Raw genomic sequence first — 25,834 nt, 5'->3', positions numbered from 1 at the left:
TACTGGATCTACTACCATTACAACTGTTTATTATGCTACTTCTACTGTATTCTAACACTATTCTTACAACTACGAGCCTTTTTATTGAACTATCAGTTCTGTTATTACTGCTACTACTACATTTCTACAACTGGTATGCTACGAGTACTTCATTTGCAACCACTAAGTTATTCATTCTGTGTACCACAAGTATTGGATCCCTGATTTTCCATTTCAAAAAACCCCACCAACACCCCAAAACTCCATGTTTTAACAACGACTAACTCTAAACCACCTAATGAACTCAACTTTAGCACTACTCTGGGGCTGCAACCAACATATATTAAAATACTTCACAAATCATGAGTTGACATGAACTCAGACAGACAGAAATGGGACAAAACACAATGCCTCACTTAAAGGTCACATGTCATGCTATTTTTCACCCATCTCCGTTTGTGCTAAGATCCCCAAAAACATAGTATTTGAGGTTTATTTTCCTCAAATACGCCTGTTTTGCAGAATTGTAGCCTCTGAAAAGTCACTTTCTGAACAATTCTACACAAACAGGCTGATTTGCGGCCTATTTATGCATATTCATGAGTGGGCGTGCCTATAGACGGGACACTGACTTCTTCCTCATCGCACGTGCTGCTTTATAAACACGAGAGAGAGTGGGGGCGGGGCGTTCGCCGGTAGATACATAGACTGTAGAAAATACATACATAGAACTGCGCGAAGGACGCCGACATGCTCACCTTCGTTGGCATGTCTGTTTACATGTCAATCATGGCAGAGAGCTTCCTGGAGGCGTGGCTTCTCCAGCTCAATGGCGCGTTACATTCGTCATCAAAGTGGGAACGTGTCATCAAATTGGAGGGAGGTGTTTGGGCTCACCCTGCAGTAAGAAAGGAGAAAATCACCCTCTAACTAACAATTGATGGAATCAATGAAAAAAACACTTTGGGCATGTGTATGAAGCCCTAATAGACCTTTATCATGTTTAAAACACAGAAAAGTGAATTTAGTGTAACATGGGCCCTTTAAGAGAAAAAAACTGTCTTGTGACTGAAAGAGTTACAGGTTTGTTAGTTACTATTTTATTGTTGAGTAAAGTCAACAATATCAACTATTTTTACGACAGTTATGACCAAACATTGATGTTGATCAATAGACAAAATTCCACTATATTTAAAAAATCACAAGCTAACCCTTGAGCAGGCATGGCCAAAACCTCATCCTGGAAGGCTGACATTCTTGCACATTTTAGATTGACACACTTGAGCCTGATGAAGTGGCACATGGACCACATTCATAGAACCTGGTAATGAGCATCTCTTTACAACTAGGCACGTCGCAGCGGAGAGACTATTTCCATCTCAACCGCGTCCAAAGAAGGTACCAAAAAATATTTTTAACTATATTTACAAGGAGATTAAAGGAGTATAGGGCACATTAACTTTAAGTTATTTAATGCTAATACATGCTGATACATTTTGTACTGCTGTTCAAGGCACAAAGTTCTGCAGGCGTGAAGTGAAATGACGCTGACGCGCATTCTCGACGGCTCGGAGAGGTGGCCCAACAACCGGAAATAAAGAAGAATGAGAAAAAGACGCGTGGAAACTGAAAGAAGACAAGCACAGTGGACTAAACTACTGTTTGGTTGCACAGATGTACGCAGAGGCATGTGCACAAGTCTTGCGGTAAACAGTGACATCAATGGCGAGTAAATAAATAACCGTGTCACAGTTGGAGTGTGGATCAGAACGCATTTTCTAAATGGTGCCGTCAGCTATCCATCTGCTAGTTATAGTGTCTAATCAACTTTTCCCCACCCTTTCCATTTCTTACCTTGAGTCTCTCCTTCCTGTTCCCCTCACCCAGGTGTAACACTGCCCTTTTTATATCCTCCCTTTAATAAAGTGTTTCTTACCCTTCCTTAGGGGGGGCTGGTGATGGTCACAATTATGCAATAAAATTAAATAAATAAATAAAGGCAGTAGCTGTGAAAAGAAAAGAATACATTCATAAAACTAGTGCACTCAGAGAGCGCAGACCTCCGCCAAGTCTAGCAGCACCAGGTGGGACATACACACAACGCACTTCCCTACCACTACTACATTACCCATAAGCCACCACGCTTAAAGGAGCAGGCCCAGGCCCAGGCACAGCTCCTATTTTCTCATTTTTGATAAGCCAGAACATCACCAAAATGTAATCACTTGTTCCTTGTCTCATTGTCAACATTTCCTGAAAATTTCATCCAAATCCATTCATAACTTTTCAAGTTATCTCGCTAGACAGACAGACAGACAGACAGACAGACAGACAGACAGACAGACAGACGGGTAAAATATAACCTCCCGCTCTGCTCTTCGTGGAGGTAAAGATGATGGAAAGAAATTTAGTAGCACAAACTGGGGCTGGATGAACGTGAAAACTGGGACCTTGTGGGAACTCAAAAATAACTTTTTCTTATCTGGAGGGAACAAATGCACATGAACCAAGGGCAACAACAATTGTGGGCATCTGTCACCTGCCATCTGGGAGAAGCCTGAGGCTCCTAAAGGCACCAAGCGAATGTGACCGGAGCCTGACAGAGTGCTGAGAGCAGTTGTACTCCAGCGTATGAGAGCGAAAACTCATATTAAAATAGTTCTAATGTGTATATGCAGATGAATTCTAAGATGATCTATTTGATATATAACCATATATAACCCAAATGACTCCAGGGGTAATAATGGATGATGCACGATGTTGGATTTTTGGCCGATACGGAATTATGGGCATGAATTCAAGTGAACTTTAAAACAAAAAAATGTAAGGTTTAGTTTTTATATGAACTTATTTAACAGCTCCAGGTTAGATGCCATAAAATTAAACAGTAGGTTGTGTGGTTAAGTGAGTAATAAACCTTACTAGTGAGAGCCGATGGGTAATAGTTGATATGTTGGCCTCTAAACTATAATTATATTCTATGTCCATCCCTTTCATCAACCCTTTCTCTTTTATTTGAATCATCATCAGTTGCTGTTGCTTGAACTGTCCATCTGACTACATGTCTATTTTAGACAGTTGTTGGTCACCTGACAATAACACTGAGGATTCTCTGTAAGAAGAGCTTGTAACTCCAAGGGACTTGGCCAACTACTTTGAGGATTTTTTATGATATCTTTTAAGACTGTGGCATAAGCCAACAGATCATACGAACTATGTTCACATGTGCAGAACAGGATTAAGCCTCCTCTCACTCTGGACTTCTGACACCTCACAGTGGTGAAGGAGGGACAATATTTAAATCAATGAGACATGATTTTTCTGTTCAGTTTTGGCTACAAGTTACATTCTTAATTGTTTTTTTAGAGCTAAAGCTAATATTAGACAGCATGTCGTACAGTAAAAGTACGCAACTGGCGGACTGGTTGCACGGTCCCCAAAGTTAATGCACAAATTGACACCAAAAAAACAAAAAATACACAAAAGGAAGACAAAAATGCACCAATATGACTCCAAACCACAAAAAAATTAGAAATACACAAAAGGATGACACAAAAGCACAACAATTACACTAAAATCACACAAAATGACAGACAAATTTATACAAAATGACAAAAAAAACACACACACAACACTGTGTTCTTTCCTGTATTAATAATCTGATTGGTCATTATTAGCTGACATGAATGTTTAAACTGTGGCTCGTGGATCAGACGATCACATTTTGTGTGGCCCTGGATGTGATACAAATCCATATACTGTAAACAAAGTTTTGTTTGTGTGGTGCAGTAAAGAAGAAACCATTTAAGCAGGCTAAGATCAAATATTGGTATTCAATGCCATTGGAATGTTTTGTATTTGACTGTTGAGTCGAGAATAAGACCTACAGTATATCCAGCCTCGTGCTTGCTTTTTATACAGTTATAATATATACAACAGGAGATACTTTTAAATTACCGGAGCAAACAACACACATAACCAGCCCTCCACCAATCCGGAGCAGCATATTTTAACATAATACATGCAGCACGGCTGATTGTGATCAGCATCTAGAGATGTTTTGCATATGCTGTAATCAAAGAATATTATAAGCAAACTTATTATGTATAACCTAAATAAACTAATGAGAAACCAAAAGCCACAGAGGTTAAAGAGAGACGAGGACACAGGTTGAGCTGTCAGTTAACAGCAGGGATAGAAACGAATCAGCTCCAGAGAAGCTTATTCTGTGTAAACAGATTATGAGTGGATGGTGGGTGAATTATAGTTTCTGTCCAAACAATAAGTGCTTGCATTAATAATACATTTTTACTATGGCTTCTCCACATGGAAAGTACACAAACATTAATAGGTGAATGATTCAAAAATAGCCTCAATTATTTTGCATTTCCTCATAAGGAGCCACAAATTTGGTCTTGTGCAAACATCATGCATGAAAAGTTAATGCAAATAAAATATATGTTTTCAATGAGGTTTATTGAATCAGCTTCCTGCCTCAGTGTGAACAGTCACACTATCCTAAACACGCTGTGGGGAGACATTTGATGGCGTTGAATCTCAGAAGGCATCCAATAAAATTGACAGACAACCACGAATAAAGAGCGGCTTCCATTGCCCAAATCACCCATCCTTCAATTTTGTATTTGTGCTAACAGGCATTGGAAAGCTAACAGGCTAACTTTGGTCGTAGCCATTACGCGAGCTAGCACGGACAGGTTGTAAACACTACAGACGTCACAGACCATGAGGTTCCGTACAGCAGATGCAAACCTGCAGCTGATAAAAATAGATGAACCCAACGACCTAATGAATAAAATACATCTACAAAGAAGCAAACGGACGTAGATGCAATAGTTTTAGTTAGTTTTTTTAAACACCCTATTATTTTCATTTTTATTGACAAAACTGTTTTTTTTCTTCTAGTTTTGTTTTTTCGCACGTTTTAGTTAACGATAATAACCTTCACACTGATACGTGCAGCTTTGTAATTGTAGATGCTTCTGCCGTGATGTGTCACCAGGTAAACTCATCACCATTTAAACCAATACACCAACAGCTAAACCTGTCTTCGTACCAGTGCCTTTTTTAAGATTTAAATGCAACCATAATAATCTGAACTGCTTGTTCATCGCAACGCATGAAAAACACACTTCAGATGAAGCTCTGCGTTAATTTTCAATCAAAGGATATCATGGTCACTACTGGAACCGTTACACAGAGATTTTGAACGTGATTATGGGCAGAATTGGACATTTGTCCTTATGTCACACTTAGTAGACATTTATTTACATGTGTTCTTGTCAAAAATAGTGTGTAAATGTGTGATATTACCGCAAAACATGCATATGAGGCATTTCCGTGTCATGTTGGGGCCTAATTTTAAATAAAGATCGAGAAAAACAAGTTTGGATGAACCGCAGAACGTCTCAGTATTAAACAGCACGTACCACGTTCCCGAGAATTCAGCCAAATGACTCGGTTCCACCGAGTAAAAACAGACTAGCATTGGATCGATGTCAGATTTTGTCGGGGCCCCCGTGACACGTACGTGGGTAATGGGGCCCATTTATATATTGGTATGTGCCAATAATTTGGTACCACCAATTGTCGTAATATTTGACTCGCAAATAAATGAGAAATGGACTTTTGTTTTTTTTTCTTCTTTTTTTTCCAAATTGAAAATCGGGCTCCGAGCGTCAATGCGTACACATCCGTAGATTATAGCTACCATATTTCAGCCCGATCCGTTCACCAATAACAGAGGAGTAGTGATTTTAACTAGTGTACACAATAACAAGAAAAAGAAACACAACAAAGTGAGGGCGTTCACAGTCCCGTAGCCCCGCCCTAAAAAGAAAAGCGTCAGATTGTTTTCTGTGTTTCGTAACGTGAATTCTGTTACAAAAAATTCTTGCATATGTCACAAGAGTTGCACAATGATTTAACTATATTTGTTAATACAGTCAGGCACCTTTTATCAGCCCCACACTAAAAAAAAACACTGTACGAATCTACCTGGTTCTATTACATGGTTTGAATCTCACTCAGTTTTAATCATTACTTTTCCGTCCTTCAACATTTTACGTCACGCGTTGCAGCCGCGTCCACTTACAGTATGTAGGTCAACTCCTCCATGATCACTGTGATGTAAATTAATAAGGATTTCTGTAACACTTACTTGGGTGTCACTGTAAATCCTCATTACTATCATTTTAGGTAACTGCTATAATTTACATTTGATAAAATAAAGGTATTTATAAACACTCAAATTCTGTTATCAAAGAACATTCTTGATCAGATGAACATAATTGAAAATAACACTTAATTTATCTTCTTAACTGAAGTAAATGACAAATTAATTACAAAAGCAGAAAAAATAACTTTACTGTACTTTAAACACTTTTAAAGATGCACATCGAGCAGCAAACGGGAGATAAATAGAGCAAAATCCTGATAATGATATAGAACAGAAGTAGTTCTTTCATACGGACGGGAATAACGTGTTTATGAACATAAACAATGGAAACAGTCGTCAAAGACAGGCCAGCGGAGCTGTAACGGCTCCTCCGATTAACAACCATTTAATTCGGTTTGCTTGAGTGGTCTTTTGTGCACAGTAGTAAAATCCATTAGAAAGACGGGAACACTGTTAAATGTGAGAACAAAAGGCAAATATATCATTAAATAAGAGACCGCATGACAAACTGGGGCTGAGAAAAAGCTTTTAGAGGAAAGGGAGAGCAGAAAGTACTTTACAAAAAGGTACTAAATGATTTTCTCCATTGTGTAACCCCCCCTTTTTATTTCCTGCTGACTCATCTAGTTAGACTTGACAGCTCTTCACCTGTATTTTCCACGCTTTTGAAAAGTAAACATACCTAATGTAAGTTTGTGTATAAATTGTGACGTTTGAATTGAACTACAAGCCATTTTTAATGATCAGATGAAGGGGGTTACAGATGCAAGTTGGTTTTTTCAGGGCTTCAAAATAAAATTCTGGTAAAATAAGTCTAAAATAACTGATGTTAAAAGGTTTAGAATTGATTCCGTTCACATTAGCATTATGCATTCTTTGATTTAATCTTTGGAGGCTAGATTAAACTTTAAATAAAGAAAAGTATGACTTTTATTGTGATAGTGACATTAACAGAGGAGAACATTTATTCGTGATCAATTGTCATCTGTGAAAAATGCAGTCTCAACAAATAAACAAAAGGTAGAGGCCGCACAACATTATAGGGGAGCAAGCAGTACTTTTATAGAGCAAAATGACCATAAAAAGGACAGAAAGATATGAATTTAAACTGATTCTCACTCTAAAATGATAAAATGTTGTGATTTAATGCATGTACGCTTTGTGGACTGAAAAAGACAGAGAGGAAAAAAGAAGCCAAACAAGGTGTAATGACGTCTTTTGTCATTGAACATATACAAAGAAGCATTTTAACTTCATTCCTGCTGTGCCAAATCTGTACCTCCAATGCAGCCACCGGGGGATGGGGAGGTAATGGTCCGTGCGAAACAGCAAGACACAGCCCTCAAGGTGTCCACACACACATCCATCCATCTGAGCTGCTGTGATGCGTTTGGTTTGCCGTCATTACAAACACAAACTGGTGTATTTTTGTGTATACAAATGTGGGATTGCTGTTTTAAACACTAATGTGTGTTTATAAGAAGAGAAGAGGAAAAAAAAAAGGATTTAATAAATTGTGACTCTCGTTCACCACCTCAGAGCGAGCTGACGCGATACGCCACGACAGCGGCTGATCTCGATACACTGACTTGTTTGGGCGAGGGCGGAAAGTGTTGGCATGAGTTACATTCACACGGTGTGAGGGCAGTCCATCCAGCCTCAGGTGAAAAAAAGATTTGGCCGCGGCGCGAGAAATGTACTGTTTATGTAAACGTGTCGTCTCTTACGTTGAATATAACTTTAATTCCATTCTTTACAACAGCAGTTTTATTTTATTTTTACATAATTTGCCATGTGGGTGGGGGTGGGGGGAGGTTGGGTGGATCCGTATAGGGTCTCTGGGTTTAAAATGTCCAATTTTCACCCCTGCAATGAATTAAGATCTGAGTTATCAGTCCAGACGCATGGTTAAGCTGCCACGGTGTGAAAAGAGACGGTCGTCTGACTAGTAATGACACATCCTAAGCGCCATTACTTCAATGATGGGAGATTTAAGCCATAATCAATTTAAAGAGAGTCTAAAGAGAGCCAGCCTGTGTTTATTGGGGGTTGGGGGGGGGTTGGTTGGGACAAGCCCGTCTGCTGTAACTGATAAGGTGTGTGCACCGCAAACCAGCAATTTGATGGTGGAGGAGTCTTGCCCGAAATGACCGCGCTTTGTAATTTTACCGACTGTCCGCTTCCAATTATTCCTGATGACAGATAAAAAGGTGTTTTTCCGCCAGATTAGGCACCGAATGATAGGCAGACCATTCTTTTTTCCTCTTTCATGCAGCTATCGAACATCTGCAGAGGAAATGTGCGCAAAGACACGCAGGCGCAGCACGGACTCGAGCAAAAAGGTAGAAAATGGCTGCCCTGCGTCACGATGCTGTGTCGACTCCATCAGCCTCTCACACAATCACCACTTTTCTTCTTTCTTTATTTCTCAACATTTTGGTTTGATTTGCATTTATTCTTTTTTGGTTTTTTTCTTAGCCACAAAGCCCCCCCAAAAAAACAAGGAGTAGTGACAGGAAATGAAGCTTTTAATTAATTTCTGAGGCAAATATGCAAAACTAATCATTTGAGATTTCAAAGATTTGTTGAATATTAGAGATTAAATTTCAACTTAATGTAAAAATCAAGTTATTTTTATTTGATATATGATCATATTAGTTATACATAAACTTAAATATATATTTGTAGTTTGTGTTTTTATTCATCTTTTCAAATGTTTTTATGAGCTAGTAGAGGAAACGTACTTGAGTCAATGTTTGGAGCGTTTGATGTTGTTGTGGTTAGTTTAATTATATTTTACCTTATATACTTATATAAAATAAAGATAGAGATATCTGCATGCCATCACCACCATTAGTTATAAAACACATTAATATTTCCCCAGCCCATGGCACATGCGTAATATTCCAGAAATCTAGCGAATTCCTCATTCTTCTTTGTTTAAACGAGAACAGGAAACACAGCTCTGGGTAGGTATTGATCCTTTCACTACGCCGACACAAACTGTGATCACATTGATTGGAAAAGCAGTATCGGCAACATGTCAACAAAAATATATATAAAGGCTGATCGTGCAATCTTTGATGGACTTTATCAAGGGAAGCCATAAGTCCACCGACAGCTCAGGGCGTGAGCTCAAGCTGCTCCCATCCCAATCTCGTTCCACATGATTATTCTCAATTTCACAGCTGATGGTTTTCACTGAGACAGACGGCAGCAGCCAAATGCCAAAAGGAGAGAAAGCGAGTCAGAAAAAAAGGGGGGAAGGGGGGAAAAAAGATAAACTGGACGCTCAACTTCATCATCAATGTTTGGGATGGGGGGGCTAATCTGTGAACGTGACCTTTTGCAGCACTGCAGCACAGTGAGGGGTGTGTCGTGCTGCTCCATCTCAGGTCTGACAACACAACGTGGCTTTAAAAAAAAAAAACTCAACGCCCACTGGTGAAGACGGGCCCTGCAAACGGAAAAGACGAGGGGAAGCCTTAACTCGTCGTGACAATAGGATGATGCTGTATTAAAGCGATTAAAACAAGGCAAAAACTACAAGATAACAAATCAAAAATACAAATAAAAAAAATTAATAGCTTTACTGCTTTAACATTTTAAATTAATAGTTCTGTACCAGGAAAAAAAATGTTGATCATTCGAGATTAAAAAGTCTTAAATCAATAACCAAATGTGTGCAGTTGTAATTTCCTCTTTTACACATACACAAAAAAACAATCAACTACGTAGTTTTATAGGCAGTATTTAGCCATTTTTAAGTTTTAAACTGCAAAGATACAAAGCCATTAACAGCCACTCCCTAATATTTTAATCAGATATTCTTATTATTTGCATCCTCGTAGGTATCTGGCCATCTTATTTTATCAGTCCTGATGTCAAGGTTTAAATAATGGGGGTTATCACTTATAAGCATTGCTGCACCACTGGTGAAAGAAAAAGCACTTGACTATAGCTAATTTAGCTAATTTAGAGTGTATATGTATATATTCTGTTTATATTTATTATTATTATATTGTACTTTTATCATGCAATGTCCTTTCTTGCATGTCTTCCCTCTTTCTCTCTGTACTGTGTATAGGCCTGTGTGTGTGTGTGTGTGTGTGTGTGTGTGTGTGTGTGTGTGTGTGTGTGTGTGTGTGTGTGTGTGTGTGTGTGTGTGTGTGTGTATATATATATATATATATATCTTCTATATATTTTTTATTATGCCATTTTATTTTATTTCATTTATCCGATGCTGAAACTGTGCAAATTTCCCTTTTGTGAGACTAATAATATTTATCTTTAGATGAGTCCTAAACACAATTAACAAATAGTTTGTGGTGTCATTTTTTTTCTTCCATCATTGGAGAAAAACATGTAACATAAAGCACAGCGTAAACAGTGGTTCTCAAACTTTTGTGTCTAAAATACCCCTTTCTCTTACTACAACATTTTGCTCATAATTCTGTGAAAAAAACAACAATAGATCATAATGATGGAATGATTAAGTGATAACACACATTTTAAAGAATATAATATTGAAACAGTTTTTAGTGCCTCATATATAGATTTATTTCTATAGTTTGTTGTTGCTGTTTGTCTGCTCTTTTAATTATTCAGTACATTTTTCTCTTATTTTGTGATTTTTTATGTGTTGTTGGTATTATTTAAATTATTTGTGTGTGTTTCTGGTGTTGTTGGGTTGGTTTTTTATGTCGTTTTGTATGTTTCTCTGTTATTTTTGTGTATTTTTCTCTCTTTGTCGTCATTTTGTGTGTTGCTGGTAATAGAAAGTATTTTTCTCTCATAGTGTGTGTGTGTTTTTGTGTTATTTTGTGTATTTTGTTGTTGGTTGTCTGTTCTTTTTATTATTCAGTATATTTTTCTCCTATTTTGTGTGTTTTTGTTGTCGTTTTGTGAGTTGCGTATAATATTCAGCGTGATTAGCATTTTTAACTAAAATTAAAAATACTCCGAGGGCAGACATATATGTCAACTGGAGGCCCGGGGGCCACATTCAGCCCTCGGTGTTATTTTATGCGGCCCCTAAAGTAAATGTACAAAATGACAGAAAAATACACAAAACAAGAGCAAGAATACAGGAAAATACAGTAGAAGACGAGAGACAAACACAGACAATATTCAAAAAACACACAAAACTACTACAAAAATGAACGAAACGACAACAGTATAACACAAAAATCACTTAGAAAAATATACAAAATTACAGAAAATGACAAAGGAGGTACTAACAAATAAGCAAAACGACAACAGAAACTGATGAGTGTTAGTGTGTATACACATCAAAGAGTCACACATACACATGGCTTAAAAAAAACCCCAAAAAAACCCAAACAGACTCCAAAGCCTCCCTTAAGTGTGTGGTGAAAATTGCAGCCTCACTCGGGGGAGTGGGTGGGCAGCAGGAGATGCAGGACTTGATGAATCAAGGACCTTTTGTTCACAGCAGAAATGACTGCTTCAATGCAGCTGGACAGAACAGCTCTATGGCGGACTCATTTAGGGCATTTCAAGGCTGACGCACGAGAGAGGGGGCGAAGAGGAGTTAGGTCACTTAAAGAGGACACAGGGCATGATGATGTGACCAAAGGTGGGTGTTTGAAGTGTGTCTACTGGGCCCCCAGCAATACATAAATGGCAACTCAGCCATGTATGAGATGCACATGTCAGTGGGAGGAAATCCAGCACAAAATAAAACAAAGCTGGCAACATCTGCAACGTGTGTCTAATGGAGCACGTTAAGTGGCTAAATTTCAAAATGATCAGATACTTGATGGAATATGAATTAGTACACGAAAAATACTGAAAAGTTTTATTTTTGTAAACATTCGTTTTATTTGAAAATAATAGCATTTTATTTTCTTGCCTACACTATTAGGTCACTATTTATGTTGCTTCATTTTTTACATTTTTTTACTGAATTATGTTGAGCTTTAGACGCAGTCATACAAACACTACAATCTAAAACTTGATCCGCAGCAGTCTAATAATTAATAAATGAAATACATTTTGAATTTAAAAATATTTGCCTGGTTTCTCCCCCCAGAAAAAAATATCAAGGTGACCCAACATCATAAAGAAGGCACATCACAAATTTTACTGCAATGCGTACAAAAAAAAGGCCTTATTTTTCTAACACACGTCAAATTCCAACAAGGCATGAATTTATAGGGAAGCTCACACACACACACACACACACACACACACACACACACACACACACACACACACACACACAATAGAAAATAAAAATAATACTGATTCACCATGCAACCAGAATGAAAAAAATAAATAAAAACATTAGTTAAACCCAATTAACATGTGCTTTTTTACATTTTAAATAATTATTGTATTATGACAAATTACAGTAATAGTGAATGAAGATTGGAATTGCGTTGATTTATTTCTCAGATTCGTATATATTAGTCCTTGGCCAAACTAAATAAATAATATGTCAAATATTACCTTAAAAGAGGCCATTCTGGATAGGCCTAAATTCACTTCACTGTAATAATTATATCAAGAGACAGAAGACGAAAAATATTTATATTAAAAAATATTTAAAACCACGTGTGCGTAAAACTAAAATAGCAACACTGCAATTAGTAAATATCAGTGATATTCGTTGATGAAGTGTTATAAGAACCCAAAGTGTTGACGTGTGGATACTTTATAAGCTGATACAGTACGAACATTAATGTGATAAAAGAGTGTTTTAGTCCTACCGGAGAGAGACAACTGTCCCCGGGATCCTCCGTCCATTCAACGCTGGGTTCCGGTCCCGCGAGACACTCACTAGTGCACGGAGCTCACGCGCTGTCTCTGCCACTGTGTCACCACTGAGAGAGAGAGAGAGAGAGAGAGAGAGAGTGTGTGTGTGTGAGAGAGAGAGAGAGAGAGAGAAAGAGAGAGAGAGACAGAGAGAGAAAGACAGAGAGAGAGAGACAGAGAGAGAAAGACAGAGAGAGAGAGAGTGTGTGTGAGAGAGAGAGAGAGAGAGAGAGAGAAAGACAGAGAGAGAGAGAGAGAGAGAGAAAGACAGAGAGAGTGAGAGAGAGAGAGAGAGAGTGTGTGAGAGAGAGAGAGTGTGTGTGAGAGAGAGAGAGACAGAGAGAGAGAGAGAAAGACAGAGAGAGAGAGAGAGACAGAGAGAGAGAGAGAGAGACAGAGAGAGAGAGAGAGAGAACTATTTAGTTTTTGCGTATTTAAGTTCCAATAAACAGTGACTAAGAAATAAAACAACGATATAAAATCTCAGAGCTTTGTATACAACATGGCGGACACCTCCGTAGACTCATAAGTTTGTTGTTTGGAATGTTGGAACAGAGCAAACACTGCACTCAGTGAGTGCTTGTCTGGATATAAAGCTGTGGAATGAGCGGCAAAATCGGCGTCCGCTAACCTCCACGGGAATGTGCTTCATTTAACGTTTAGCGAAGGCTTTTCAATCCTTATGTATCCCTTTATTCTGTCCTACCTGTGTCTAATTTAGTGGTTTACAACTGACCGAAGGTCTCGAAAGCACATGTATCGAGTATTGTTTGATATATAATCATAAATAATAACACTGCTTGACTGAGCAACTTTACTCTCTCGTTCTATAAGTTACAAGAAGGTGTTGAACATTTTAGATTGCAGTAGTTTTTGTTTGACACTGAAAGCCTGATTTTATCATGAATTTACAACATTAAACGATGCGTCGTCGCAATTTTTTGTAGTCAACATTATCAATTATGTCACTAATCGTTTTTGAATGAGTGTTTGTGAATCTCGAGACGTTCTATATTTGTAATTCCATCTATTAAGAGTCTCAAACTCAGCCGATGACTAATCATTTTAACGTCCAAGGCTAAGAAATGTCTCGGTCTCCTCATCTGTCGACACGTACGACGCCATGTTTTCTCGGAGAGAAGTGGTCATGTGACCAGGTACACTCCCCCACCTCCTAAATGCAAAATAAGTTCTGATTGAACTTGTACTCTGAGGGCCTTTAACCAGCTTTGACGGATAAACCTATAGTGGCAAAGGGTCTGATATGAGAGGGTGAAACCCCGTCGCTCGCCATTGGGCAACGCTGAGCTACGTTTTCAAACCAGTGAAAGTACATTTCCCAACATCGCCCCCTCCTTTACAGTCTTTGTAAAACACTCACTGGAATTTTTACGACCTTGAAACAATGATAATGTCTGACCGTAAACAGGTCTAATAAAAAACCACCGGCCACTTGCGGTGTGATGTATTGTTCGAAGGGTCAAGGGAAAATGTCGTATCCCTTGACATGTCAAATCTTCGCCACCTTTAGGTCCCTCTAGTGTCAGCATGGCCTTTCACCACCCGTCACTCCTGAATCCAACCCCCTTTAAGACCCCCCTCATTAACATTGTTGGGCTATGTTCAAACACAGATGCCTGCACATGAATCAGGGTGTAGTGTGTCACTGGCACATGCCAGTGTGTGCGGCCGCCGCGTAGGTTGTGTGTGTTTGGGATCAGCTGTCAGTCGTTTGATGATCGATGCACGCTGGAAACATACTTGGAGTTTGAGCTATATGTCCTTCTCATTGGAGTCCTTTGACACTCCGCTTGAACTTTGCGAAAGGCAGCTGCCCTATAAATAAAGAGGGGGCACATGTGCACGTATCCGCATAGAAACAGAGACGAGGGTGTAAAAGATATCGCGGCTCCTTATCCTGACGTCTGCTCGTGTGTCGACACAGAAGAACAACAACAGACATGGTGTTTGCACCGCCACGATGCTCCCATTAAAGTGCAATCAACCTCCTGGCATTTAGTTGGATGGCAACGTGTAGAACGTATCCAACGGTTCCAATCAACAGGCTCTCATCGTCAACGTTAATACGAGTGCTCGGCTTCATCGTCTTGAGAGCTTTCATTAGACCACATTTTCTATTCTGCCGCACTCAGAGTGGCACCAAAAACAAAACAAAAAAAAAACAACCACGTGTTTCAGTTTAACCTGGTCACCATGGCAACGTAGATTTATCCTCCGACGACATGGCTTGATTGAGATTGCACTCGAAGGATGAGTGGCCTGCTTTTACAAAGATGGCGTTAGAAGGTGGAAGAGAAGAAAGGGCCTATTGTGGAGGAGGGAGAAACACGATGGCTGCCGTTCACAGCTTGGAGCAGTAAAGAGTATTTGAGCGTGACGACGACAATACCTGCCTTCAGACTCAATCTGACGCTCAGTGGGTGCAGTTATTAATCGAGGCCATGCGGCTGCAGCAGGAGCAGGTTTCTCCTTTTTTCAAGAGCGTGTTTGATGTTTTCAGTTTAAACGACGGCTGCTCACTGACGGGTGAGAGATCAAGAAACGACCAGATTCCAGAACCGTGACCCAGTTAGGAATTTGATATATACAGTATGTTGATGATGAAATGTATGGCTGAGTCTGAATACTCCCTCCTTTCCTATCCACTGTTCCTTAACCCCCAGAAGTGTTTAAGTGGTGGCCATGATAAAGAGTGTTTGAGTTCTCTTTAAGATAAGGAAAGGAGGCTCAATGCTTCCTTTATAACCTCCTTTAGCCTAGGAAACACTGATGCATCCTTTATCAAAGAAGACTACATAATGCATTGCTGACCCACAATTTCCTGCGGTGACAACATTTAAAGGGACACGCACACCTGAGCGCTTACAGCAACTCACGACGACAGACAAGGGACGGAGAACAACTTTAAATCATCTAAAACCCATATCTTATGATATTTAAACCATATTATCAGATTATAACTGACATAAAAAGGGATCAGAGACATTTTTAGCCACATCACATTTTCCTAACTCCTCTCCTAACACTTTTCCTTTAACCCCGTGACGTCATCCACAGGCTTAAGGAAAAGTGGATAGGAAAGGAGATAGGAGGGAATATTTGGACGCAGCCTAACTGTCAATATAAACAATAAATTAATTATTTAAGGCACTGACAATATCCAAGCAATAGGTGACAGATATCAGTCCCTTCAGGATCTTTACTTACCTTTTTCTGATTTTCTTTGTTTTTTTTCTGTAATTTTGCGTAATTAGGAAACTTATTAAAAGTTAAAAATTACCACCTTTATGTGTAGCTACTATAACTAATAAATTGTTAATTTCCACAATGATTCATATTTTGTATCTCATTTTTACTTCATCTCCTACGGGCCAAATTAAATGCTCTAAAGGGCCGTATTAGGCCCCCGGGCCTTGAGTTTGACAAAGATGGTTTAGAGCCTGAGTATGGGATTTTTGGGGCAGATAGCGATATACACATTAGGTGTTTTAAAGAAACAATAATGGTTATATTTGGAAAAAAAGAACATTGACATACAGAGGATATGTGCTTTACATGATCACAAATTCTTATAATACCAAATTTGATTCGAGACAAAAAAACAAAACTCTACTAAGTTAAAATAAGGAACTTTAGTTTGAAACACTGTCAACATAAGGACTGATAAATAAGAAATGTTCAAAATTATATGAGTAAATTGGTAGCTTTATAACGTTGCAAAAATGAAATTCTTCGTAACTATTTTGGTTTGTTTGTTTAGTTTATTAGACGTTAGAATAAATAAAGACCAAAAAGAGACTGAAACAAAACGTTCATTCTTTTTTTTTTTTTTTTCACCCCAATTCATTCATACTACAAATCTCCTGATTCTAAACACAGTCAATTTCAGCCTGGCTCTCACATCATCACAGTTCACAGAGGGCGAGCATGAAATGAGCTTCTTTTTGACAAAAACACATCTTGACTGACAGCTCGACAAATGAGAAATCATTTACTGTGAATACAGAAAATGCCCGCCTGCTTTTGGCAGTAATGCTGTCTTGTTTCTTCCAGTGTGGGCTCCTCCCCATGTGTGCAGTGCAGTCCCAAGGCTTTTAAAATGTGATTTAATGTTAATTATAATGACTGTGATGACTGTTTATAGGCCACATTGTTCTTTGATAAAGATGCTGATGTGGTTTTCCTATATTTGCTCTGTCTGGGGCTCAAACTGGGCAGTCACATCAGCAATTTGTGTCTGTTTTTAGAGACCTATTGCACACAGATAGGATGATAAATATGCTAATATTCCATGTGAGCATCAGCGCTTTCATCAGATAAACTGTCTGGCCCATACAAAAGCAGACCTGTGTATATACGTATATATGCATATGTGTGTATCCATAAAATGAAGAGTCCGTCCTTAAGACTGCTCTACTGTAAAGTGCCTTGAGATACCATTGGTTATGATTTGGCGCTATACAAATAAAGATTGATTGATTGATTGATTGACCTCAAATATCTGTTTATAGTGAAAATCAACCAACAAAGCTTTGGGCTTCAGTTAAAATGTTCTGCTCTGATTATTTGATTCTAATAGAGGTGATGTGTGCATAAACAATTAATAATAGTAACAATTTCATTTAGATAGTATTAACATGTGAGGAAACAGTTTCCTATTTATGTATTTTTAATTTATGCTTTTTCTTAGCCGTTTTATCTGACAAGGTATCCTTTTTCTGGATGTTTAAGACCTTCTTATCTTAACCGTCCAATTAATTAAACTGTACTGATGTTTTGTAAAATAATGAATTAAAGTCTGTTACAATTTTCTTTGTAAGCCATATTTTTTTAATTTACTTTTCATGAATATATATATATATATACCAGTCCTTCCTTGGTCTACACAGTTTAGAAATAATAAGCGATACGTGAAAGAAAATAATATTTTCTGAGCTATTATTCATGGAATATTTAAACTAATTAGAATTAAAGCATAACACATAATATATTTATTATATACATTTCCATATAGCAATAATGGGTTTGCTCCTGGAAGTATTTAACCACAAAGCTAAAACACTTGCCATTATTTGATGCTTGACACCGGTTTTGAGAAAACAAAAGAAATGCTGCCATCTAGTGTTTAAAGACTGTCTTTACAACAGCAGCCACAGACAACGACCCTTTCCGTACTTTTGAACTTCTCTGATGATTTATTTAAGGGGCATATCAACAGTATACAAACAGGAACACTAAGATAACTGCAAATATATATATATTTTTTTCTTCCACAACTTATTTGTCGTGGAACTCCTCCTCGGCTATTAATGCAGCACTAATGACACGTATGTCATCTCATAGGGGCAATGTCAAGGATGTGCAGTCGACCTTTTTTGGAGGCAAAATGTCAAGGTCAAGGTTGCATAAAGTGTCAAAAACCAAAATTTTCCATATCTCTACCAATATTTATCGTACAAGTTTGATGCTTACATTTATGAAAAGCTCATCTCAAGTGGAGTATTTTAATTAATTGGACCGAAGCTGTACGACCTACCAGTAAAACGATTGGTAGGGGTCAAAGTTTATGACGTTACAAAAAAAAAAAAAAAAAACCCTACATTCCCTATAACTTGGCCACAAATTGAGATCCAGTGCTCAGACTGGTACCACTGAACAACATTTCCTTTCAATGTTTGACCTTGACCTTTGCTTCAGGTCATATTTAAGGTCAAGGTCAGTCTTCTGTTTTTCCTACATTATTATTTTCAATTTAATTAGTAAAAAGAACAAAATAAAGGGACATTACTGAACAACACAATACACACAATAAGATCTTTCACATGAACAATAAGTATTTGTCAATTTTCAAATACGTATTCGCCTTGTTTGTGATCGAGATGTAAACCACTCAGATGGGCTGTAAATGTGAGGGGTGGATGTGTCAACCTCAATGATTCCTCTGTTCATTGCTGTTTATTTAACATCTGATGGAGAACAGTTACATCATCCTATACTTTATTTTCACAATTGGCCAGGAATAAAAACAGCTCCTTAACTGACAATACTTAAAATGAGAGAAATGTTGCTTTGCATTTATTACTTTTTGAATTCACATGTTATTTCACATTTTACTTGACTAAGAAAAGGCTCACACCGTTAGAATTTCCCCGATTCTGCATCGCAGGGCAGTTAGAATCTTCACAATGTGCAGCCTTTGAATTACTAATTGCTTAAAAGGGCAAAGTGCGTCAATTTCTGCCCCTTTTTTAGGTCCAGACAAAATATAAACCCTGTTTACACCTGGGAATAAAATGCAGTCTGAATCTGGATTTACCGTGGTTAGGTTTGAGGAGCTTGCAGTTGGACTGTAATCAAATCTCGATATGGTTGTGTTTACTGTAAAAAGCACAAAACTCACCTGCTCAGATCTCATTCAGGTAAGTTTATTACATTATTATACCAGGTGCAAAAGGGGTGATGTATTTAAAGTGCAGAAAATTACAACTCATTTCCTCTGCGACTTTGGCCAAATATTTGTATATTTGTATTAGAGCAACAGGATGTAAGGTTACAGGAGTAGAAACTGCATTTGTGTGTATATACAGGAAAACAGTTTAAACTGTAAATCCTTTATAGACACACAAAGAAAAAAAGAATACATAAGCCCCACGTCATTCATTCAAAACAGTTTTCATTTAACAGAAGCAGAACTGAAACACACACACACACACACGGAGAGAGAGGAAAGACAGGAGAGAAGTAGTGAGGTATTCTGGGAATCCTCTCTAGCTTATGATTCTTTAAAAAGTTCTTTTAATCAAAGAGGATCCAGATAATATCATCTGTAATCTCAGTTTACGTGCAGGAGCGGAAGAGGAGGCCATCCTCTCTTCACTCTCTTCTCCATACGATGATGTTCGGGGCTCGTTCTCATAAGTTCATCGTCTTGTTGCGCCGACTAATTTCCTCTGCCACAGCACTGGCTGCTGCGTCCTTGAGGACTGGGCTCCTGTAAATCCACTCCTGTCCTCGTCCGACCACCTTGTCCGGCTGCCTGAGGCTCGGTTTTAGGAAGCTTCTTTGCTGCGGGGGAGAAAAAAAACACAAATAATCAATAAAAAAATAACTTTAAACAAAGATTTTTTGTTTTGAATACAAACCGATGGCCATGAAAATCTCATTGACGTTCATAGCAGTCTTGGCTGAGGTTTCCATGAAGAGCAGACTGTTTTCATCAGCATAGGCTTGAGCTTCCTGCAGATTGTTCAGATACAGACGTGTATTGTAACACGGTTTAAGTAGCAAATGTCAAAACAAAGCTGGTGTGTCTACATACCTGTGGATCTATGGCTCTCTTGTTTGCGATGTCTGCCTTGTTGCCGGCCAGTGCGATCACGATGTTGGGACTGGCTTGTCTTTGGAGCTCCTTCACCCAGTTTTTCGCACGTCCAAAAGTGTCCTTATAATCCAACAGTACTAATCAGTACTGCTACCAACATTATTTTAGCAGGTTTTTACTTGTTTTAGGGATGCACCGAAATTAAAATTCTTGGCCGAAACCAAAAAAGAGAAAGAAATTATTATGCAAATTATTAGTCTCATTGCATTTCTGGCTCTGAATGTGTACTAAGCACTAAAATTTAAACATTGCAACTGTATAAATTATTATTAATTATTCAAAGAATAAATCAATTTAAAATATGAAATACTGACATTCCAACAATGCACAATATAAAATATAAAAAATAAAATGTTTAAGATGACCCATTCAACATTAAATAATATTGTACAGGCCTAGAACTGATTGAACCCATTAAAACACAAAGTGCATTGAAGTTCTTGATGAAAATCAGCTTCTCTGCTGTATTTGCTTTGATTGTGGCGTAGATCATTTCTTGTGCGTGCTGATTTAATTGCAATCCCATCCAAGTAATGATCTTTATAACATGGACCAAGTGCAGTCGTGATAAAGTCCAAACGTGCACTGACAGACGGTGAAACCAGATGCTATTGATGCACAACAGTGCGTCAAACTGCTGTGTAGGGGTCCGTGTTAATGGAGGGGTACATGTAACTACAGCATCTACATGCTCCATCTCAAACTCTGCTCAGAAGACACTTTAGTGCTCAGATGTATTGTTTCCAGACAAGCGTGTGCGCCGTTTGCTCGCGTCATCAAAACATTCTGTTTTGGATGGCTTTTTTCTTTGAGAAGTGTTTTGGCTGAAAATCGAAAATGTACTTTTGATCATTTTCGGTTTCCAGAATTTCGGTGCATCACTGTAAAAAGCTTCCATCACCACGCTGGGAAAAAGGTGTGTGTGATGTGAACCTACTGTGTTGGTGATGTCGTAGACCACAATGGCAGCCTGAGCTCCTCGGTAGTACATCGGTGCCAGACTGTGGTAGCGTTCTTGTCCCGCAGTGTCCCAGATCTCAAACTTCACTGTTGTGTCATCAAGGCAAACCGTCTGTGTGAGGAAAGCAGCTGAGAAAAAAAGAAGAGCAACGTAAATCAGAAACTGATCATTTTGAAGGAAATCCTTCAGGGTCATTAGGCTGGGAATTTACAACTCGGCAGGAAATATCACATCATCTGCAGAAACACACTTTGCATTTATTTGTTACACATATGTTCCTCATACCTCCAGGAGGTAGGCAGCTGTTTACTGCTAAACTTTTTTCAACAATGTCAACCAGGGTTCTCACCAGGAATGTTTCACAGAATAGGGGGATCGCGTGGCACGCGAGCGAGCGTCACTGGCACGGACAATTTTAAAATGTATATATATATATATATATATATATATATATTAGAGATGCAACTTTGCATCTTTGAATATTGTTGGCCGATACCGATACGATGCGATATCAACATGAATCATACATACTTTTATGACTTAATTTGTAGTGTGGAATGCTAGAAAAGGTTTGATCAAGTGATGTTACTCAAACAGAGAACAATAGTCAGCAAAAGTAGGTATGAAAAAAACTGACCCATTTATTATTAACCAATTGGTTACATAAATGTTAACCTTCAACATCATATCTACAGTATTCTATAATTGAACAATTATAATATAATATATATCGGAAATTATAGATGCAGCCCGATAAAATCCGGTATTTGTTTTTTGGCTGATATCTGACCAATCTCCGATATCAATATCGGATCAACCCTAATATATATATATATATATATATATATCCTCTACTAATAAACACTCACAGACACTGTATAGACATAATATTTAATATAATATTTTATTCAAAAGACTGATTCAGCGTCGCGCTTTTCAAATTTAAATGAGGTATTACGTGGGACCTGCAGTAACATTGGAACACACCCACACGTGGAGGAAGCACACATTTAATCGTGCCGAAAAAAGAAGATCCGGCCTGAGAGAACACGATTTTTCTTTAAGCCCGAACAAGTTTCAACCAGACGGTATTCACGTCCGTGCGCACGCATGTAGAATGAGTTAGAAACATGATGAGCAGCTTCAAGTGTGATAAATGAGGCCCACACTATGTCTTTATCTGTTAAAATATGATTGCATCCAGCAGCTTTAAAGAAATCAAACTTATTTGACTTAAATCCAGCTGATAATGCACTTTAGGAAAAAAATGCCCACATAACATTCTTTATTTTATTATTTTTATTATTCACTAGTACATTGCCTGTCAAAAGTATGTATTCATATAGTGGGAGGAGCTTAAGTAGAGTTGTCAATTACGGCCAAATGAGTATATGTTTGAAGGTTGGATGTACAAAGAGGTGTACATACTCTGTACTCTGTAGTGTTATAAAGAAGAAGAAGAAAATTTATGGGTGCGTGTGTGATTTTCCTGGTTTAATTCTATGGAACATACACATGATAAATTGATAAATAAAGTTTCCACCAATGTTTGCTGGACTTAAGTAAATGAATAATAAATGTCATCCCGTCCTTAGACCCTCCTTTGGCAAATAAAAACTCAAAAAACCCAGTGGGAAAATGAATCACACATGCATTAGGTTATACGTTTATACTTCTTCACACTCCTTTTTGGACATGTACATTACATTTATATAGAAAGAATTTACGAGCTTGTTTGTATGATCTCATTCATTGTTAGTCCAGACTACTTCTTTTAAATGATGCTTTCTTCTCTTTTTTATTTTTAACATGTTCAAAATAAACTAAACTAAACTAAACACGTGGTGAAAATATCAGCGTTTATAATGCTGTGTCAGCGGAGAAGGGTGCACGTTTCGCTGTTCGCTTTGAGCACAACCGCTGCCAACAATAACTTCCGGGAACTAATTGAGTCTATTTTGAACTTCCGTTGTCGCAACTCTCTCTCTAAAAGGCTTTGTGTGCGTGCGGCTACGACGCCCCTCCCCCCCCCATCATGTCTCATCCGTAAATCAATGCAGTTATTGACGACAAATTACCTAAAATCCCAGTTATATCACTCAAAATCAATGGATTGGAATTGCCGCCAATAACTTCTGGGAACTATTTGAGTCTCTCTAAACGGATTTGTGTGCGTACCGGCCACGTTCACCGTGTTGATTTCAAAATAAAATAATATGTTATGAAACTTAGTCACCAAATAAGTCAAAAATAATGGATGCACAGTCAGGCTTTGTGGAAGCTGTTAAAAAAAGTTTCAGCTCGATCAGACACAGCGTCAGGGAGATATGCGCTGCCCACGCACACCTTGCTTTTATAGAGAGATGACTGTGTTTGATTTGTTTGCAGCTATGACTGTTTAATTTAATTACAAAAGTCTACAAATAAAAAGACACGTTGATGAATAACCCAAAACTATACTTATTAAAGTTAGATAAAATTGGAAAGTACTGGTTCTCAAGTTTTTTTAGCTACTTTTGCTACAATTATAAATGATTGTCACAATTTGAACATATTAAAACATGAACTTCTTTTATCCACCTAAACTCTATAATGTCGTACCTCCAATGGTGCTTTCCTGAAACTCTTGAAACTGTCCTTTGACGAAGCGCAGCACTAAGCTGGACTTTCCCACTGCCGACTCTCCCAGCAGCACCAGCTTGAACTGGCAGATCTTGTTTCCAGCTGCAGCACCGTTAGGCCTGCTCGCTCCGCCGCCACGCCCAGCCATTGACTGACAGAAAGAGGGCGGGTCTGGATTAGACAAACTTAAAATAAAGTCACTGAAGTGTAAAAACAAATGCTAAATTCTAAAATGTGAGGCACTGAGGGCGAGCGAGGTGTTTCAGGTCACTTTGAGTCAGATGAGGTGAGCAGCAGTGGAGTGAGCCTGGTAAACCTGGAGATATCAGAGCAGATAATCAGTCGGGTTAGGAAAGCAGTTTGTACATATGGTTATTATTATTCAACTCTTATCACTGGGTAAAGTCACATTTAAATACGTTATTTGAACAGACAGTTCAAATAGACAGTTACACTGAAAAAAAGCAAGACATCATCTTATGTAGTCAATATGTCATTCAATATATAAGAATGGCTTTTCCCTGATGAATAAAGAAGCAACAATAAGGTTAAAAGTAGGGCTAGATTTGACATAAAATGAACAATAGATGTGTTATAAACTTGTAAAAAAAAAAAATAAAAAAAATTGAAAATTTGTGTGTTTATTGCAAGTACATTGTAACTATTTATTGTTTGTATTTCTTTAATCATGACAATACATTTGTTTTGGATCTCAAACTTGAAAACTGGCCAGAGAAAAGAGTTTTTGCTCATTCATAGTTTTTTTTAATATCATATATATATAAAATCTAGTTTAATTAAAAAATATCAGTTTGTTTATTAGGTTTGCAGTTGTATTTTGAACCTACTTTGAAGGTTTTAGATAAATAATTGGATTTATTTTATCTAGATTTCAAGAAGATGAGCTGACGTGAATATTTCAAAACCATTTTTAACTTAATTTCAAGGCACGTCATCCTGTTTTTATTCAAAGATGGTCAGCAATAACAATGGGACGCATGGTTTCCCATTACCTTATAATCAGTATCAACTTAAACTGGGATGTGTTATCATCTGTGATCATTATTTCACATAAATAAAATTAATAATTGAAAATAAATACTGTCACATAAATAGAAAAAAAAAAAAAAAAACAGTGTGTGTGTATCTCGATGGAAGACGAAAATTATAAGTATTTCGTTTACTAATACAGTGAGTTCTACGAGGATTGAAACCCAAAAAGCTTAGTTTAAAGTCCGAAACTACAACATATATTGTACCTGCTACAGTATGTTTACGAGACATAATCTAATTTTAAGGGAAATTACGGCTGTTTTAACTCCTGTGTCTTTGTCAAAGCTTAATCTCAAAGCGCTCACCAGACGAGGACAACAGGTACGATTTTCATACACTTGGCTAAAATTACACTTAAAGACGACACAACTGACTTAAACTGATGTCTATCCACTGAACTCATAACATATTACATAGTTACATACAAGCAGAGAAGCGGATGAACCTGCTTCGCGTCTTTTTTTAGCCGTGAAACAACACTTAGCATCAAGGCTAACGCTCGTCTGACAGAAAGCTGAGGTGGGTTAGCTTAGCTAACGTCGACTATTAAGAGTACATATATACCTGAAAACGACACATTAACATGTTAGTCTTCTTACCAGTGTCGTGCTTTGACGACTATTATGTATAGTAACCCGTCTTTTCTCTCGTTCACTGCGTTTTGTCCGTTTTTATTCGCGCAACACTTGAGCTTCTCTTACTGGTACATTTCCGCCTTGTGTAATCAAAACACTTCCTGGATTCCTATACCACGTGATTAGACGACCAATGGAATGTGCTGATTCAGTACCTAAAAAGCCAGGGAATTGATTTTATAAATAGGATTTTTTTTTTCTGA

The 25,834-nt window shown here is 37.9% G+C and overlaps 2 protein-coding genes across 2 annotated transcripts in view; both read right to left on the bottom strand.

The window, feature by feature from the left end:
- The window catches only part of LOC114481422 (zinc finger protein 385D-like), a 55,735-nt gene extending 42,694 nt beyond the window's left edge, over positions 1 to 13,041 (bottom strand). The window contains exon 1 of the mRNA XM_028476244.1: positions 12,913 to 13,041. Coding sequence (XP_028332045.1) covers positions 12,913 to 12,949 — 37 coding nt within the window. The 5' untranslated portion in view covers positions 12,950 to 13,041. The remainder of the gene's footprint in view (positions 1 to 12,912) is intronic.
- A 5,874-nt stretch (positions 13,042 to 18,915) lies between these two features.
- LOC114481226 (ras-related protein Rab-5C-like) lies at positions 18,916 to 25,728 on the bottom strand. The gene is made up of 6 exons (XM_028475825.1): positions 25,596 to 25,728; positions 23,923 to 24,259; positions 21,298 to 21,449; positions 20,298 to 20,420; positions 20,122 to 20,215; positions 18,916 to 20,044 (listed from the first exon to the last, which is right to left on the bottom strand). The coding sequence occupies exons 2-6, from the start codon at positions 24,089 to 24,091 to the stop codon at positions 19,920 to 19,922; spliced, it is 663 nt and encodes a 220-aa protein (XP_028331626.1). The 5' UTR covers positions 24,092 to 24,259; positions 25,596 to 25,728; the 3' UTR covers positions 18,916 to 19,919.
- Between the last annotated feature and the right edge of the window lie 106 nt (positions 25,729 to 25,834).

The sequence above is a fragment of the Gouania willdenowi genome, chromosome 19 (genome assembly GCF_900634775.1).
Source record: "Gouania willdenowi chromosome 19, fGouWil2.1, whole genome shotgun sequence".
In the NCBI taxonomy this organism is placed as follows: Eukaryota; Metazoa; Chordata; class Actinopteri; order Blenniiformes; family Gobiesocidae; genus Gouania; species Gouania willdenowi.
This window is presented reverse-complemented; position numbering and strand designations above follow the sequence as displayed.

What these genes read in the sequence shown, in the direction of transcription:
- LOC114481226 (XM_028475825.1), bottom strand. Translation starts at nt 24,091, where the DNA reads ATGGCTGGGCGTGGCGGCGGAGCGAGCAGGCCTAACGGTGCTGCAGCT. An exon ending in TCTACGACATCACCAACACA is followed by an intron (nt 20,421 to 21,297) that starts GTAGGTTCACAT and finishes TTGGATTATAAG; the next exon opens with GACACTTTTGGACGTGCGAA. An exon ending in AGAGAGCCATAGATCCACAG is followed by an intron (nt 20,216 to 20,297) that starts GTATGTAGACAC and finishes AACAATCTGCAG; the next exon opens with GAAGCTCAAGCCTATGCTGA.